General features: G+C 24.7%; 5 protein-coding genes across 5 annotated transcripts; 3 read left to right on the forward strand and 2 right to left on the reverse strand.

The window, feature by feature from the left end:
• Nucleotides 1-396: 396 nt before the first annotated feature.
• On the forward strand, nucleotides 397-4,673 carry DICPUDRAFT_32965 (uncharacterized protein; the record flags this gene model as incomplete). Its single annotated transcript, XM_003287708.1, has 6 exons — nucleotides 397-656; nucleotides 751-856; nucleotides 935-1,282; nucleotides 1,413-3,030; nucleotides 3,089-3,726; nucleotides 3,801-4,673. The coding sequence occupies 6 exons, from the start codon at nucleotides 397-399 to the stop codon at nucleotides 4,671-4,673; spliced, it is 3,843 nt and encodes a 1,280-aa protein (XP_003287756.1).
• A 1,763-nt stretch (nucleotides 4,674-6,436) lies between these two features.
• On the forward strand, nucleotides 6,437-8,105 carry DICPUDRAFT_87737 (uncharacterized protein; the record flags this gene model as incomplete). The annotated part of the gene is made up of 3 exons (XM_003287709.1): nucleotides 6,437-6,900; nucleotides 7,048-7,879; nucleotides 7,956-8,105. 3 exons carry the CDS (start codon nucleotides 6,437-6,439, stop codon nucleotides 8,103-8,105), a joined length of 1,446 nt encoding a protein of 481 aa, XP_003287757.1.
• A 180-nt stretch (nucleotides 8,106-8,285) lies between these two features.
• DICPUDRAFT_151903 (uncharacterized protein) lies at nucleotides 8,286-14,113 on the reverse strand (the record flags this gene model as incomplete). Its single annotated transcript, XM_003287719.1, has 4 exons — nucleotides 8,286-9,090; nucleotides 9,160-10,575; nucleotides 11,218-13,732; nucleotides 13,825-14,113. The coding sequence occupies 4 exons, from the start codon at nucleotides 14,111-14,113 to the stop codon at nucleotides 8,286-8,288; spliced, it is 5,025 nt and encodes a 1,674-aa protein (XP_003287767.1).
• Nucleotides 14,114-14,465: 352 nt separating this feature from the next.
• DICPUDRAFT_151904 (uncharacterized protein) lies at nucleotides 14,466-16,618 on the forward strand (the record flags this gene model as incomplete). The annotated part of the gene is made up of 4 exons (XM_003287710.1): nucleotides 14,466-14,680; nucleotides 14,748-15,033; nucleotides 15,100-15,318; nucleotides 15,404-16,618. 4 exons carry the CDS (start codon nucleotides 14,466-14,468, stop codon nucleotides 16,616-16,618), a joined length of 1,935 nt encoding a protein of 644 aa, XP_003287758.1.
• A 112-nt stretch (nucleotides 16,619-16,730) lies between these two features.
• On the reverse strand, nucleotides 16,731-19,139 carry DICPUDRAFT_151905 (uncharacterized protein; the record flags this gene model as incomplete). Its single annotated transcript, XM_003287720.1, has 4 exons — nucleotides 16,731-17,351; nucleotides 17,423-17,960; nucleotides 18,022-18,784; nucleotides 18,890-19,139. The coding sequence occupies 4 exons, from the start codon at nucleotides 19,137-19,139 to the stop codon at nucleotides 16,731-16,733; spliced, it is 2,172 nt and encodes a 723-aa protein (XP_003287768.1).
• Nucleotides 19,140-19,813: the final 674 nt, after the last annotated feature.

Consider the following 19,813-nt stretch of genomic DNA (forward strand, 5'->3'; position numbering starts at 1 on the left):
ATAATTTTGGTTTATTTTTAAAATAAATTAAAAAATAATTAAAAATAAAATCACACACACCCAATTACTTTTTTAGAAAAATAATTCCTAAATTTATAAAAAAATGATTAATTTACCTTTTTTAAACAATTTTTTAAAATAAATTAAAAAATCATTTAATTTATTTTAAATTATTGCTTTGTTTTATTATTATTATTATATTTTTTTTTTATTTTTTCTTTTCTTTTTCTTCTATTTTTTTATTTATATTTTTATAAATAATTAAATATTATATAATCATAAACTTTTTTACATTCTAAATAATGTCAAAAAAATTAAACTATAGATTATAGTAAATAATATTAATATTAAAATATAAGCTTATATTATCATTTGATGATAAGAAAAGAAGAGGAAATGAATATTAACAATTTAATATTCAATGCTCAAAGTAATTCTAATAGTCAAAATAATAATGAAATTATGAATAATAATAATAATAATAATAATAATAATAATAATAATAATAATAATAATAATAATAATAATAATAATAATAATAATAATAATAAAATAAAGAATGTTTATACAATTGAAGAAACTCAAATAAAATATATTTCTAAATATAAAACACAGGAGTGTAGAATGGGAATAAAATGTACAAAAGATAGAGATTGGTAGGTATTTTTTAATTTAGCTATATATATGGCGCCTTAAATTAAACCAAATTTTAATTTTTTTTTTTTTTTAAAATTTTTTTTAATTAAAAAGTTTTTATTACCATAAAAAAGATGAATACAGGAGATCGCCATATAACGATGAAGGAAAGTTAGTTTATTCACATAATTTATGCCCAGTCCTTTGCAATGACCAAAATGTAAGATTAATCATTTGCAGTTTATATCTTTATTACACATTAGTCTAATATATATTTTTTTTACATAAAAATAAAAAGTGTGGACTTTCGCACAATGATGTCGAAGTTATGTATCACCCAAATGTTTACAAAACCAAGTATTGTAATGATTATCTAAACAATGGTTGTAAAAAGAGCCGTTGGTGTGCATTTGCACATGGTGATCCAGATTTAAGAAATTCAGATAAAAGCAAAATTAAAAATACTGTTAATAATTATAACAATAATGCATATAAAAATTTATTTAAAAAACCAATCAAAGAAGGCTTGCACTTTGTTACTATTCAAACAGATCAACAAAATAAAACTACAAATAATATAAATGAAGTCGAGGAGTTACTGTATCCCAGACATTATACTGATATCGAGGTTAATAGTTTTTTAAATGTAAGTTAAAACTTTATGTAAATATATACAAAGTCATAAAAGTAAATATTAATTGTTTTTTTTTACAAAGGAAAATAAAATTATTATTGGTATTATCAAAATTATTAATCCTTTGCATGGAAGAATCAAGATTTTAAATATTGGGCTTTCAGATATTAATAGTAATAGTAAAATAGAACCGGAATATATTGTAAATGGTTATTATAATAGAAATCGTTCGTTTAATAATGATATTGTAGCATTAGAAATTATAAATAATGAAAAGTCAGATTTCGAAAAATTTTTTGATAAAAATTTTAATGAACATTTAAAATTTACATCAAATGAATCAATATTTAGCAACAACAATAGTATCAATAATAGTAATAATAGAATTGTTATAGATTGTAAAATAGTTTCGATAGTTAAAAGCCAACATCAAGAGGTTTATGGGTGCAAGTTTATTAAAAAAAAGGACCAGTATCTTTTATTCGAACCAGCTAATAGAGGTAACCGCTTATTACAAGTTATGGTGTTAAACAGTAGTTTCAATTTTTCAATTTCAAATAATTCAATTTATGAAATTAAAATTTTGGAATGGAATAGAAAGGACTTATTCCCTATTGGTATCATTTTAAATTCATTTCCAGTTTTTAATGGTTTTTTAAAAGATCTTACAGTTTTAAAAATTGATAATAATTTAAATTTCAGCAATAATGACAACAATAGTAGCAATAATAACAATTACATTAACAATAATAATAGTTATAGTAGTGTTCAACAATCATCACAAGAAAATAATTCAAATTATGAAGGGTTTGAAAATTTAAATTTAATTTTAAGTTTTTCAATTCAAATGGAATGCCATAATAGAGAAGAGGAAAATGAAATATCATATGCATTTTCATTTTTAAAAGGAATAAATGGAGAAATTAAATTTTTGGTTCACTTTATAGATTCTTGTAGTATTATTCCAGTTGGATCAAATATCGATAGTATTGCATCAAAGAAGGCTTTTCAAATCAGCTTTGATTGTGATAAATGTGATATACTGGATCATCAGTTTGTAAAAGAAAATCTTTCAATTTTACCAGGAGTGCAAAGAAAGGTATTCACAATGGAGTGGATTTATAACAGCAACCTTGATTTAATAAAAGTTAGTCTTTATAAATCATTGGTAACTTCAAGTATTAATCTTAAGTATTCAGAGGTTCAAAATTTTTATGATGGTGTACCAATCCATTTAATATTACATCAATCATCAAACTATACACAAAAAGATATCGAAGATGCCTTAATAACTTTTAAAAATAATTTTAAATCAAAAAATTTAATTTATAATAATTTAAATCAATTTTTAAAATTTGATTTCAAAATATCGAATATGGCCAACAATAGCACACCACCAGCATTAGCTCCTATGCACGATAGTCAACAGGTATCATCACCATCGCCACCTTCCCAACAATCTCAAAAACTTATATCACCAACTGGCATTGTTTCAAATATCTATTCAATTGAAATTTCAAATCTAATTCAAGAGGTTTTACTTTTAGCAAACTATATGATAACACTATTACTACTCAAGAATAATATTGCTGGTTTGGTTTTTAAAACTAATAATATCGAAATTTCAAATTCTATTTTTTCAGACAAAGTTTTAAAATTATTTCAAGATATAGATATCTTTAAATTAATTGAAATCTTAGAAAAATCTGAAAACTTCAATTTAATATTAAATTTTTTGATCAGTAACCAACCAAATTTTGGTAAGTAAAATCAATATTAATTATTTTTAAAAGATTATAAATATTAATTTTTTTTTAGAAATTTATAGCAGTAAATTTAATAGATTTCAAAAGTTTCCATTTTATTCAGAATTTTTGGAACCATTCAAAAGATATAGTGATATTTATAATCAAAGAGTTTTAAATCAATTTATTTTAAATCAAAACAATGGTAATAGCTTAATTAATAATAATAGGGATCTAAATTTAGAAAGTTTTATAAATCATATTAATAAATCATTGGATCAAATGAATCATATAAAGAATAAGTTTCAAAGAATTTGTATTAAATCCATTTTAGAAAATAGGCAACCAATTATTTCAAAAGTATTGGTAACAGACTATTCTTTAAATGACTTACAGGTTTGGTGTAAAGAGTATAATAAATCATTTAATATTTCAATTTCAGATTATAAAAATAGTTTATTTAATAATAATAACATATTAGAAATCATTTTACCAGATAATCAATTGGTTTTTAATTTACAGGATAATTATCAAATTAATAGTAATAATAGCAACAATAATGATTGTAAAATTAATTTGTCAGTTTTAAATTCAATTTTAATACAAATATCATTAAATAACCAATTATCATTACAAGATAAGGAAAAGATAGATTTATCCTTGTTAAATTCTATAAAGTCATCACCATGTTTTAAATGTACTCATAAAATAGTAAGTGTTTTAAAATATTATATTGTAAATTAAAAGTTATAAAATTATATTATTACTAATATTTTTAATTGTAGAATCAGGATTTGTTTATTTATAAATCGATAGATGATCTCATACAGTCTAAGAATTTAAATTTTGAAAATCTAAATCAATATATTGAATTTTGGAATTCAATGATCGATCTAAATTCTGCATACAAGAACATACCTAAAGGTGAATCAATATATTTTTCAAATGGGAATATTTCATGGAGTAAAAAGAAAAAAAAGTATGTTGGTACAATAGAGTTTCCAATTAAATGTTTGGCTTTATTACCAAAGCAAGTTTCAAAAGGTGATTTTATATGTGCATTTTTCCCAGGCAATGATAGAAATCCAACTTTTTCAATTCATTCTATAGTTTCAAAAGCAACAATTAGTAATAAGGATCAAGAGAAGCTCATAGTAAAATTCCCAGCTAAAATAGAAAAAATATCCCCAAGATATCCATTTTCAATCGAAATAATTTTTAGGGATCAGTTTAATAGAGATTTATCAAATGGTATTCAATTGTTTTCAGAGGTAAACAATACTTTAAAAATTCCATCAGCTTGCCAATCAATAATTTCAACCGTTTCAAATGAAAATCAAACATTACAATCAAAGAATATAAACAACATTTCCTCTCTTAATACAACTAGATATTCTTTAAATTCTTCACAGGAGGCTGCATTAAATAGTTCACTATTTAATAAATTTACAATAATAGAGGGTGAGTCAGGTTCTGGCAAAACTACTTTATCCTCAATCATTTGCAGATTTGCTTTATTTGATTTAAAGTTAACTCAAAAGATTTTAATCGTTGGTCCAAATGAGTTTAGTATTGTAAGTAAAATTAAAAAAAAAAAAAAAGAAAAAAAATTTCATTTATTAATATTTTATTATTTTTCTTTAGGATTCATCATGTAAATCATTATTAGATTTGGATCCAAATAATATTTTAAAGAAAGTTAGATTTTATAATAATAGCAGTTGTTCAGATTTAAATGATTTAAAAGATTCAAATTATCCAATTTCTTCAATCTCATCAAACGAAAACTCAACTGCTCCACGACAAACAGATAATAGTTACAGTAATAATTTATTATTGGATGCAAATGTTATATTTTGTACCACAATTTCGGCATCAAATAAATTAATTAGAGAATTAGATATCAAGTGGGTTATGGTTGATAATTGTCATCAAGAAATTGAACCAAAAACTTTATGTGCACTTTCAACAGCAGAGCATGTAGTTTTATTAGGTGATTCAATTTCAGATATCTCTGTAGGTCCAATTAGTATCAAATCAAAAAAATTAAGAAATTTAATGAAAATTAATCTCTCTAAAAGATTATCAAGCTATATCAAGCCAATTCATTTAACGTCTAGATATATCCCATTAATTTTTAATTTATTATTAAATTTAGAAAAACTTAATATTCAAGATTTAAATAATTTTAATTTATTAAACGTAAGTAAATTGTTTATTTAAAGAAATTGTTTTATAAATTTCTTTGTTTGATAAACAATTAATTAATTTTTTTTTTATAGGAAAAACCATATCTTTGCTTTTTAAATTTAAACTCCACTGAGAGTATAGATTTAAATTTGTTATTGGTTCAACAAACAAAAGAAACTATTCAAAAATATACAAATGAAAAAGAAGTTTTTGTAGTATGTAGATTACTAAACTATTTAACAGATAATTTAAAATTTAGTCCAAATGAAATAGTAATCATATCACCATTTGAATCTCAAAGAATCTTAATCAGGAATTTTATTTCTAATCATAAAATTAGAGTCTTATCAATTGAAGAGTCTCAATATTATCACTTTAATGTAAGATATTTTATATTATTTTATAATATTTAAAAAAATTAATACTAATACAATCTTAATAGTACTCTATATTCTCTTTAGTAAGAACTGAGGGTGATAATTCTAAAAGCTATTGGTGTGAATCCGATCAAAGAACGGTATGTTTTTTTATTTCTTTTTTTTATTTATTTTAATTTTTTACTAACATCTTAAAATAATAATTAATTTAGATAAAAAAAATGGTATTAATAGCCAAGAGAGGTTTATTTTTTGTTGGTTCAAAAAATTATTTTGAAAAGAGGGAAAGATGGAACATAATGTTGGATCATATGGATCAATTAAATTCAATAACCAATATAAAAGAATCAGAAAATTTTTTAAATTTAGAATTTAATTTATTAGATAATAAAATTTTTTTTACAATCAAATAATAGTTGAATCACACATTTTTTGTGGTTTTTAGAAAATTAATAAATAAAAGAGAATTAAAACAATTTTAAATTAAAATACCTTAAATAAATAAGTTTAAAGTTTTTAATCATTTTAAGTTTTTTAAACTTTTTATTAAGTTTTTTAATTTTTTTAAGTTTTTTTTTAATTTTTGTGTGTTTTTTAACAAAAAATTTTTTAAAAAATATTTAAAATTTTTTTTTTTTAATTTTATATTTTATTTATAGAAAATTCTATTTTTTTATTATTTTTATATTTATTGTTTAATTGCTGGTTAAAAAAAAAAATTTTATTTTTTTTAATTTTTTTAATTTTTTTTTATTTTAAAATTTCAATTTATTTTTCCAAATCATTAATTATTTTATTTTCGCAATAAAAAATCATTATAAATATTTGCTGCGGAATAAAATAAAACTTTAGTTATGGAGACGACAAAAACACCATATGATGTATTAAAAAATATTTTTCCAGATATCACAAAAGAAGTTATTGACAAAATTTTAGAAAAGAATTTTTATGACCTTTTAATATCATTATTTTATTTAAAAAACCTAGAATCAGCAAATTTCGAGTATATTAACGAAGATGATCAAAATGAATATTATGGGTCAGTCTGTAATGGGTTTCAAAATAGAGTAAAGGATATTTGTATCTACGATTTACAGGGTATTTGTCAAAAGGGTGAAAAATGCGAATATCAACATTCAAATAATTTACCATTTAAAGCAAATTGCAAGTTCACACTCAAAGCGTGCAGACTTGTAAACTGTCCATATAGACATTCTCCAGAAACTATAATTTGTAAACATTGGTTATATGGCAATTGTAAGAATTCACAATGCCCGTTCACTCATGACCTAACACCATCATTCACATATTTAGAAGAGTTAGATAAAACCGGATTAAATAGCAATGATAAACCAATAATAAGAGAGGAGTTTCCAAGTTCAGGGAAATCAGAGAGAGAAGAGTTTCCAAGTTTAAAACCAATTTATAATAACACAAAAAAGAAAAACAATACTATAAATAACAGTAACAATAACCATAACAACAAAAATAACAATAACAATAACAATAACAATAACAATAACAATAACAATAACAATAACAACAATAACAACAATAACAACAATAACAATAGCAGTAATAATAATAATAAAAATTGTAATACTAATTATAAAAACACTCATTTTATTTATATTGAGGATACTCAAGAGGACTATCCTTCACTTGGTAATTGTTCAAAAAAAATCAAATCAAAAACTAAGAAGCACCAAATAGAAGCATCTGATTTTATAATACTTCAAAATTTAAAGAATGAATTTACACAAGTAAAAGAAATGGATTTAAATAAAGAGTTTGTAGATAAAAAATATTCATATGACGAAACACGTAAAGGTCTTGTAGAAAAATATGGCTTACCACCCAAACCAATAAATAAAGCAATAGAAGAATCAAGTATAAAAAATAATATCAATACTTATATATCTGATGGCAGTGAAGGCAATACTTATATATCTGGTGGCAGTGAAGGGTCAAGATGGGTGGATACAGGTGTCGACGTTTCATTGTTATATCAAAAGAATAGGCAAATGGCCATCGAGCATGCAAGAAATAGAAACTGGTATTTCAATCAAGCCGCCATATCTTATGGTACTAGTGCAACTCGGTCACATGAGTGTTCAAAAAAAGCCAAAGAATTTGATAAATTAATGAAAGAATGCAATGCTAAAGCTAAGAATATTATTTTTTCATCTAGAAATAAAGACTATGATCCAGAGAAAAATAATGTTTTAGATTTTCATGGCCTTCATGTAGTTGAAGCTATTGAAAGATTAGAACATTTTATAAAATATTTGCCAAAAGTAGGTCAAATTATTATTATATTTTACTTTTTTTTTTTACAGCTTATACTAATCACACCATTTCAATTTTCCCTAGATCATAGTTGGAACAGGACATCATTCTACCAGTAGTTCAAGATTACCAAATAAAATCAAGGAATATCTTGACCAAAATGGTTACGATTATAAAGATGTATCCCCCGATAAAAGAGGTGGTTTATTGCAAATTTTGAAACCAAAAAAATAAATTAAACTATTTTTTTTAGAAAAATTATTTAAAATTACATATAATTTATTCTGTTTTAAAAAAATAAAAAGAAAAAAAGGAAAATATTTAAATTATCTAATTATTTATTTTATTGATACTTTTATTATTTATTATTATTATTTTATTTTTTTATAACTATTTCTAAAAATTTCAAAATTTTTAGATTGGATCTAAATGGTTCATAACATTTGCAATAAAAATTTGAGCTAAGATTTTCTTCATTGTTTCAGGATTCTCTGAGAGTTGTAACCATGGGTGTTTTAATAATTCGGTGGCAGTTGCTCTTTTAGTTGGGTCCATTTGAAGGCACATATTTAAGAAGTCTGTGAAAGAAGGAGTCCATCTCTCTGGTCTATCGAGACCAGCACAACCCTCGGTGGCTGTGGTAAACATAGCAGTTAACGACGATTTACGGTGTGGTGGTTCACCATTTGCCAATTCTAAAAGGCAAATTGCAAAGCTCCAAATATCAGTTGGACATGAGTAACCTTCGCCTCTAATCATTTCTGGTGACATCCAAAATGGTGAGCCAGCCATATGTACTAATTTTCTTTCGTTTGCGTCGACACAAAGACCGAAATCAACGATTTTAATTTTACCTTCGATGGTCATCATAATGTTTCCTGATTTAATATCTCTGTGGACTGTATTGTGTTGATGTAAGTATTGTAAACCCTCCAACATCCCTCTAGCTACATAGGCAATACAACTTTCATTAAAACTGTGTCCATGAGCTGCTTCGGTTAATGTACCACCTTGCATATATTCCATAGCGATCCAAATTTGATCATCAACTAAATGAGATCTTAAATATGAAACAATATTTGGGTGTTTGCAAAAATTGAGAAAACCAATTTCATTTAGATTGGTTCTTTGAGCTTTAGCTGAAACATGTGCAATCTTTTTAATTGCGATTTCACATTTATCAACTGTTGATTTTGCTAAAAATACACTTCCAAAACCACTAGAGTATATAAATAAAGGAGATTTATTAATATTAATAAATAATGTCATAAAATTTAAATAAACTTACCCGCTGCCAATTTGTTTTAAGTTTTTATAAAGTTTTTTTACATCTCTTTCAGTATCAATTAAATCGGTGGTGCCTTTTGGTAAAATTGCATTTTCTAAACGTGAACCATCATCATAGTCGTCCTCTTCATTACTTTTATGACTTGGATGATATGGGGCATGGCTACTTTGTGAAGCTGTGGTTGTTAAAATTACATTATTTGTTGAAGTATTTTGTACAGATGTTTGAAGTTGTGGATTATTACTGTTTAATTCAGTACTATTTGAAATCTCTGGTGATTGTGTACCACCAACTAAATTACCATTTGATGTGCTGTGATGGTGGTGACTATTATTTTTAATGGATGAGTTTGATGAACTTAGTGCTGGTGAACTGTTATTATTTGTGGTGGTAGTTGTAGTGGTTGTTTGTACAGATCTTAAATTATAACCAGTTCTAAATCTAAGGATTGGTAAGAGAATATGTAAATTTTGATTTAATTTTTCTTCTGGAATTTTAGATTTCTTTACCATCTTGAGACACTCAGCTGGTAGTTCATCAAGCAAACCAACGTAAATTGGCTTTTCACGAGCACGTGCTCTCTTTTGTTCCTTTCTTTTTCTTCTTTCCTCTTCATTCTTTTGAAGTCTACCAAGTGTCGATGTTGGTTTCAAACTCTTTCTTTCTTTGGTTGCTCTAGTAGAACCGGTTTCACTTGTACCTGAAATAGCAGAGTCTCTATTACTTGCTTTAACTGAAGATGATGATGATTTTAATTTTGGTGTACTGGTGAGAACTGGGCTGGATGATGATTGTTGATTCTTTTTACTAATGCTACCAGTGCTTTTTTGATTTTGGAGTGATGAAGTTGATGATTTTAATGTAGGTGATTGAGAGCCTGCACTAGTTGGAGGTTTCATTTCGACATCACCAACATATTGCAAGAAACCTTGTGGACCAGGTGCTCTATATCCCATACCTGAACGCTCATCAGTTTCGTCTAATAATTCTTCTAATGTCATATCTGTTAATTTTTTACCTCCAATTTGTGTTAAAATAAAATTTGATCTATGCATTTTACAATTTAATTTTTCACCGCTACTTTTTGTTGTTGTTGTTTCTGTGGTGGAAGTATTAGTCTCTGCTACTGTTGTATTTCCTTGATTTGCAGTTGCCCCTTGTATATTTGATGTATCTGGTGATTTATCAATACTATTATTTAAAACAGTATTATTTGCGTTATTATTATTTTCTTCTATATTATTATTATTATTACTATTATTTGGTTCACTTTCTATTTGTTGCTCTATATTATTATTTGTAGTTATGCTATTATTACTATTATTAATATTATTATTATTAACATCCAACTCAATCAATAGATGCTCTTTTTCTCTTGGTGGTGGAGGAATTAACTCAATATCCATAATAATGCAGCTAAAAAAAATTTATTATTTTTCTTTTTTTTTTTTTTTTATGAGTGTGAGTTTTTTTGGGTGTTAAAAAAATAAAAGCTATTAATAACCTATTTTTAATATTTAATAAAAAAAAAAAAAAACAAACAATCATAAGAGGGAAAAAACAAATTATTTCTACACTTACAATAAACAGATAAATAAACTGTAGTTATTATTATGTTTAATATATAAATATTTATATATAAAATAAAAAAAGAGAAAAACGAAAAATTTTGAAAAGAGTCAATAATATACAAATAAAAATAATTAAAATATTTAATGCTACACAAATGTTTTGGTTTTAAAAAAATAAAAAAAAATAAAAAAAAATAAAAAAAAAAAAAAAAAAGAAATTTTTTTTTTTTTTTTAAATAACAGTTATTGAAAATTAGATATTTTCGAAAATTATTTTTATTTATTTTTTTTTATTTTTTTTTTATTTTTTTTTTTCCAAACAAACAAAAAAAAGAAGATTATCCGATTGATATCTATTTTATGATTTAAAAATTATTATATATTATTAATTTTATTATTTATAATATTATAAATTATTATTATTATTAATTTTTTTTATTTTAAAAATTATTGTTTATAGTTTCCTTTTCCTGGGAAAAAACCATACTTTTGTCTAAATTCGGAATGTGTTCCATCTGGAATTACATTAATATTTTCTTTTTCAGGTTTGGAATTTACATCAAATTTCATTGAGGCTGGGTAGACTTGGGAAACAAAAAGACGACGTTTTGAGCTTGAGGGTAAAAAGTAATCATTGAAAGCTTGAATAATATCTTGAATTGTTAATTTTTCTAATTCATTACAAATTCTGACATCAAATTCAAAATCGTAAGAGTATAAATAACAGGTCCAATAGAAATTAGCTTGTTGTCTATTGTTATAACAACTAGCAATTGTTGATTGTTTAAGACTATTAATGATGTTTTTGAATAGCTCTGGTTGTTTTTCTAATTCTAAAAGGTCATTAACATAGTCAATAAGGAACTTTTCAGTTGCAGCATAAATTTCTTCAGGAGTTTTGGTATGTGATTGAGCAACTGTACGTACACATGTAGTATGTCCAGATTGGTCATATTCTGCTCTAACTATATAACCAACTTGTTGTTTAGTTCTTAGTTCGTCAAAGTAAGCAATACTTATAATTTGAGATAATAATAAACCAATTGCCTTGTTTCTATAAGTGGCAGCTTCTCCAATAAGAAAGGCCATTGTAACAGCACAATTTTTTTGTTCAGGGTTATCGGCTTGCTTTTTGACATGGGTCTCTATACCTTGTGGTAAATTGACACGGGCAAGGGTAAAAACATCATTTGCGGCAACTTTAATACGATTGAGTTTATTTAAATTTTGACCAAAGGTTTGAACCTCTTCTTTTGAAGAATTTCCGACCACTAAAATTGTAAAATTGATATAGTTAAAGAAATTCTTGACAGAGGAAAGAAAGCTTTCTTTGGTTACAGATTGTAAAATTTGTATTTTATCTTTGATTGATCCATTACCACTTAGGGTATATAAAAGGTAATTGTTATCTGCTGTGACATATGGTGGACTGACGAGTGATGATTCGATTTTCTTTTGAGTTTTATATTTGATAGATTCAAACTGTTGATCTGTAAGTTCAAATGAGTAAAAGAATTTTAAAACTTCTTCTAAGGCTATAAAAATTTTACTACTGAAACCATTTGCCCAAAGTTCGAAACGGGAATAGAGGACATCCATACTCATCTCGTAGTCTAAAACAGAGAGATAGTAAAGAATCTTTTCGTTTAAAACGCCTTTTAAACTTTTTTTTAAAAGTAGAGCAAAAACATTGCCGTAAGTGGTACCATAAAAGGGGGTTTCGAACTTGATATTTACTTTTGTTCTTGGTGTATTGAAACGACGATCCATAGAGTGGAAAATTAAGACACCATTTTCATCATAGACTACCTCTGGAATGCAAATTTTTTGATCTTGTGGAGCTTTCATTGTGAAATCATCTGGCATAAATGGGTTTGGACCTGGAGTATAAAGTTTGTCACAATTTGGAACAGCTTTCCATCTCTTTATTTCATCCTCTGTAATGATTCTTTTGCTAAATTCTAAACCATAGTATTTTTCAACTTGATTTGTAACCTTTGGGTCTTGAACATAGAGAATGGCAACCATGTTATCTGGTCTGATGTAGGTTTTAATTTTTTCAATTTTTTCAGGTGAAAAATTTTCCCAGAAATGATTGTATTTGATTACATCGGCTGGTGAGTCGACTTTTAAGAGATGATGAGAAATGTTGGTTACAAAGGCCATTGGATCGGATTTTTGGAATCTTGACCAATTTACCTCGCTTAGTAATTTCTTTTCTTCATAAGTGTATTCTGGGACTGTAAATTTTTCTATATATTGGAAATATAAACCAATGATTTCATCAATATTTTCTTTGCCAAGTGGTGTTAAAAAAACATTGAGTTCTGATTTGTTAATGGTTGGGGCCGAAGATGAGAGGCCAAATGATAGTGAAGTTGCATAGTCTTTTTCTACCAAGACTGAATAGAGTGAACCAGTTGCTTCATGGCCAATAATGTGGGAGAAAATGGTGGGTGATTGGTCTTTATAGGTTTGAAAAGAGATTGATGTATCGTAAATTGGGGAAATTAGTTTAAGGAGATCATATTGATTTGATTGGGCTTCTATCCAAACTGATTGCTTTAATTGAAGTGGCTCGAATTTGGGAACTTCTAAATTTTTATTCTTGATTGGTGAAAAAAATTCTCTGGCTAATGCCTCCAATTGATTTAATGATTCTTTACCATAAAGAGAGACCTTCATGTTATTGGCAGAGTAAAATTTATTATAAAAATCTACAACCTTTTCTCTAATTCCTTCAATATCTAATGTCTCTTTATTGCCTGTTTGGAAATTTGATATTGGGTGGTCTTCAAATTGGTCATTAACAATTCTATTGAGTCTCCACGCATCTTTTTCTCTGTTGTTATTATGTTCAGAATCTACAGCATTAAGTTCTCTTGAAACTGCATCTTTATTCATTAATGGTGAGATAAAAAACGATGAAAATCTATCTAATGATTCTCTAAGTAATTCGTCATCTTTATTTGGAAGTTTATAATAATAAGTTGTTTTATTTACTATTGTTTTAAAATAAAAATAAGAATGAGAAAAAATTAGTATTTAATAATTTATATTTATTTTAAATTGGTCATATATAAATAATACTTACAAGCAGTCGAGGCATTATAAGATCCACTATTTAAGGAAATAAGGCTAGAAAACTCTTTTTCAACTGGGAATTTTTCTGTACCAAGGAAAAGCATATGTTCTAAAAAATGGGCTAAACCAGGGACTTCTCTTGGATCTGAAAGTGAACCGACACCAACAGACAAAGAACAAGCTGAATAGTCTGAACTTGGGTCTGAAACTACTACAATTTCCAGGTCATTTTCTAATTTAATGTATCTGTATTGATTTTTATCATTTGGTGATTTTAAAATTTCTATTTTTTCACCCATTTTAAATTAAACAAAATGAAAAAAAATTTAAAAAAAAATTTAAAAAACATTTAAAAAAAAAAAAAAAAAAAAAATAAATTAAAATATTTTAAAAAAAAAAAAAAAAAGTAAACCCCCTTTCTTAAAATAATAACGAAAATCCCTCTTACTTTACTAACTCTTTTATTTAAAAAATTGGTATAAGGAGTAATTTATTCTACATTTAAATAAATAAAATTATAAATTTTTTTTTTTTTTTTTTTTTTTTTTTTTTTTTTTTTTTTTTTTTTTTTTAAATTTTTTTTAAATTTTTTTAAAATTTTTTAAAAGATAATATTTTATTTTTTCATCATAAAATTGGTTGTGTGAATGAATGGATGAAGACGAAACCATTTATCAATCAATTAATAATGGTGGAGCATCATCAGCTATAAATCCCACCGAGGCTTCTTTAGCGGATTATATCACAAAAAAAAATAAATTAAAATCAATCAAAGAAAATCAACGTAAAAAATCATATTATTTATCAACATGGATATTTTTAAAAATGATTTCAATTATTACATTTATTGCTTTATTTTCAGCATTGTAAGTATCCTTATTTTATTATTTTTATTTTATTTTTATTAAATTCTAATTTGAAATTTATTTTTAGTATTCAAATAAGAGGTTTGGTTGGGGATGATGGAATTTTACCAGTTAGCAAAGTTTTAGAATCAAAAATTGCAACTAATGAAATTAACTCAATTTGGATATTTTTTACTCACCCAAGCAAAGGCATGGGATTTAGTGTTAATAATACATTACATATGTTATGTTTTATTGGTTTAACATTCAGTGCATTATCAATTTTTACAACTACAATTGCAACCTATATTGGTTTAATGTGGTTCTGTTATTATTGTATTGTAGATGTTGGCCAACTATTCTTTGCCTATCAGGTAAAATTGTTTATTATATTTTATTTTATGACTTATCGATAAGTACTAATTTTTTTTTTTTTATAGTGGGACCAATTATTATTAGAAACTTTATTTTTAACTATATTTTTATCACCTTTCAATCCAAAGTATGAAGAAAAACCCTCAACTCCTATTAGATATTTATTGAAATGGTTGTTATTTAGATTAGTGTTTGGTAGCGGTTTAGTAAAATTAACTCCAATTTGGGCAGGTCTTCAAGCAATGAACTATCACTACGAAACACAATGCATACCCAATGTTTTTGTAAGTTTACAGTTTATTTATCATAAATATTTTATTTTAAATTAATTACTAATTTTTTTATTAAAAAAAAAATAAAAAAAAAAAGAGTTGGTATTTAAATCAACTACCACCAGTTTTTCACCAATTCGAGTCTATGATGGTTTTAGCTATTGAAATATTATTACCAGCATTATATTTTGCACCAAGATCATTTAGATTGTTTTCAAGTTTTACAACAGTAATATTTCAAATGGTAATATTTTTAACTGGGAATTACAATTTTTTCAATTATCTTACAATTGGGCTATGTGCATTACTATTGGACGATGCATTTTTATTACAGCTACCAATGCCAGAAAAGATTAGGATCAAGTTGTTAGAAATCGAATCACGCCGTTTCAAAGACATACAATTAAATAGACAATCATCGAGAAGTGAAAGTGGTTTATCAAGCTTAGATCCTAAAAACCTATTGGTACCATTTGTCTTTATCTTAATTGGTACATCTTCACTGATAAACGTTTCCCAGTACTTTCAAAAACACACTGCACCACTTTTAATCCAGAGAATACATTCAGCTCTTTCGCTATATCATCTAACTGGTACCTATGGATTGTTTAGTCACGTCACAACTGAACGTTATGAAATTATAATTGAGGGATCCTATGATCAAGTAGAGTGGAGTCCATACGAATTTTACTATAAACCCGGTAATCTTTCAAGACACCCACCATTTGTTTTCCCAGGGCACCAACCTCGTCTAGATTGGCAAATGTGGTTTGCTGCTTTATCAAAAGATTCAAATTCGCAACCATGGTTAATCCATTTCATGGCAAAGCTTTTAGAAGGTTCACCAGAGGTTCTAAGTTTGGTAGAGTATTCACCTTTCCCTGTTGATAAACCACCATCATTTGTTAGAGCACAAAAATATAGATATCAGTTTACGTATTTTTCATTAATACACCAAAAAAACCTAAATCTTAATCAAAACCCAAATCAAAATAAAGATCAAAATAAGGAACACAAATCAATAAATAATAATAATAAAAAACAAGATGATAATCAAGAGGATAATAATAACCAAAATAATATTAAACTGGATAATAGCAAACTTAAGAAAGAATCAACAACCAAACAAGTTGTTATAAGCGAAAATGATTGGTGGCAAAGAGACTTTGTTGGACCATTTGTAAAGCCATTTTCATTAAAATCAAGATTTTATTTAAACTTCTTATCGAATGAAAAAAATCTTAAAAGTGATAATAACAATAATAATAACGATAATAATAATGATAATAATAATAATAACAATAATAAATAATAAAATAAAATATTTACTTTTTTTTCATTTAGTTGTAATAGTGCATTGCATATTAAAAGAAAGATTAAATAAAGAATTTTTTTTTTTTTTTTATACACTTTATTTTATTATTTTAAAAAATATAACCATTTAAAACTTTTTCGATAAATGGATCAATCCAACCATTTAAATCTGAAACTGATGGGCTTATTTCACCTTTTTCACCAACATAATCAACAAATTTGTCCATATTTGCCATTAACAATAAGTTTGAAAGATTAAATTTGATTGATGGAAATTTTTTTTTGAATAATAGAGAAAGAAATTCTGTAAATTTAATATTTTCTAGTTCTTTTTCTGATATAAGCTCTTTTTCATATTTATTTTCAAATTTATTATCACCATTAATATTGAGACGGAATAGTTGCGAATACTTTTCATCCTTTACCAGAGTATTTAATTGATTATCAAGAATTTTAAATTTAACTGAAAAGTCAAAATAGTTTTTATCTGTTTCATGTCCTTCTATGCAACATTGGTATATAGAGATCAAAAGGTTTTTGGTTTCATTTTCTTGATCTTTGTATGGTATTATAAATTGGAATGAATATGTTGATTCTTTTGCAGGGTGATAAAAAGAATCTGTAATTGAACAAGAGTATTTTCGAATGAATGATTTTTCTATAAAGTTTTTTAAATTATCTTTTTCAAATAATTCAAAATGATCTTTTTCTTTTTTTAATGCTGTTGGACTCTAAAATAAATATTTAAAAAAAAAATTAAAATTGTGAAAATATAAAAAAATTTAAAAAAAACTCTACTTACAGGACCATGTAAATAATTAAAATAAAGGTTTGTTTTCCATGTGATGTTATCTAAAAGTAGTATAATATCCACTGAATCATTATTTTGATTTGTATTGTATCTACTTTTAATGTGAGTTATTTTCTTTTTATATTGTTCTTTAATAGTTTCGATTGATGAAAATATTTCTTTATAGTTGTAATAATTTGAAAAGAATCTTTCTTTTGATTCATAATTTGAAAAATGCCATAGTTTGAAGTGAGTTTCTCCATCAAATAAAAACGTATTTCTTGTAAATTCGTGTAATCCATTAATATAGCTGCTTTTTATAATTTTATCATATCCCATTCGTTGATGATCATCTCTATCATATTTACAATACCAATAATCAAATGCTGAGACATTAGTGTCATTTTTTTTTGGTTCTGGATTGTATAGTTTAAATTCTGCTTGGTTTTTCGATGTTGAAAATGATGGTTCATCAATATCGAATGTTTGAAAGTGATGAAATGATTCTCTTTTTAATAAGCCTGCATGTTCACCCCCATTATTTTGAAAACTAAATTTTAAAAAAAAAAAATTAATATGTGGGTTTTTTATTTTAACTGTTATATACATACTTTTCTTCACAATCATAAAGATGTGATATTCTAAATGTTGCTTTAATAAATCTTGAATATTCTGTAACCATTTGATTTTCATCTAATACTGATTTTACTTGATTTGGTATGCATATCAAAATTTGAAATGTTCTGGAATAGTGGCATGCAAGTTCATCATTTTTTGACTTAGTATTACAATACTCTGATAGAAGAAAGGTATGTGCAGACATTGGTTTATAAGCTTTTTTTATTTTTGAATATGAATCAGAGTTTATTTTATTTAATAAAAGAGATGATTTAATACTAAAGATATCTATTGAAATTTGTTTTAATAGGTCTTTAATATCTATTTTATCCTTATTTTTTTTATTTTTGTTTTCTTTTTCTAATATATTTGATAGATTTGATTGTATTTGATCTAAATCCGAATAAATTCCATTGTTCGATATAATACCAATATTTTTTAATTTATTAAAGTTTGAAAGTCTATTATAGTGATGTGGGAAGAATTGTTTGTATAAATCTTTAAATTTTAAATTATTGTTAATATTGTCAAATGATTGTTTTAAACAACCTTTTGAGTATATTGATTTTTCATTATTAAAGTCATTTATTTGTAAAATATTTTTTAAAAATAATATTTCCCAAAGCTTATTATCATTTGAAACATTTTTCCATTGTTTATTAACTAATTCACATGAATGATAATCATCAACATCCAAATATTTAATTATTTGATAAATAATTATAGAATTTGTTGAAAATTCATTATTATTTATTTCTAAAGTTTGGGAATAAATGAAAAAAATTAAAAAAAATAAAAATATTAGTATAATTTTATTATTTAAATACTATATTTAAAAAAAATTATTAATTATTTTATTACCAATATCATTTTTAGGTGTTTTTGTGGTAGAATCAGTTTCCATTGGTTCATTATTTGTAATTAAAGTAGTTGTTGTTGTTGTTGTTGTTGTTGTTTCATCTAATTGTTTTTGCTTTTGTTTTATTCTTTCTATTAGCGATTCTCTTGATTTCTTTCCACTATTAAAAACATCAAAGCTTTTTGCAACCTTAACAATATCATTATATTTTTGATTTTCTATATTTTCTATTTGTTTGTTTTTATGAACCATTTTTATTGATTTTTTTAGAATAAGATAAAATAAAAAATAAAAAAATAAAAATAAAATTATGTTTTTTATAATAAAAAAATTAAAAAAAAATTTTGGTTAATCTCAAGTTTTTGGGAATTTTTATTAAAAAAATATTTTTTTTATGAAATTGATTATTATAATAAATAAAACCCACCAAATTTTTAAATAACAAATCTATCCTCTTTTGCTATAAAAAAAAAAAAAAAATTTTGATTTACAAGAAAAAAACAAATCATAATTATTTTCTTTTTTTGTCCTTTTTAATTTTTTTTTACAATATTTTTTTAATTATTACCATTACCTATACCTGTGTTGATTTTTATATTAACACCACTTCAAATAAAAAATAATATTATAAACTAATCTATAATCAAAAAAAAAAGTAAAATAATTAAAAAAAAAATTTTTAATTTTCTTTTGGGTGATGAATCGAGGTATCATGTTTTCAACAAAAAAAAAGGTAGATTCCATATGGATAAAATAATTAGTGTTTGAAAATTATCTTTCGTTTTTCGTTTTTTGTGCCATCTGGAAGATTTTATAAAAAATGATAAAAGTAGATAATTTAAAATAAAAAGATAAAAAAAAGGATAATAAGCTAACAATAATTGGTGAGAATAACGATAATTTTTAATCACTAATAGTAATCAAAT

Source organism: Dictyostelium purpureum, assembly GCF_000190715.1.
Source record: "Dictyostelium purpureum unplaced genomic scaffold DICPUscaffold_110, whole genome shotgun sequence".
Taxonomy (NCBI): Eukaryota; Evosea; class Eumycetozoa; order Dictyosteliales; family Dictyosteliaceae; genus Dictyostelium; species Dictyostelium purpureum.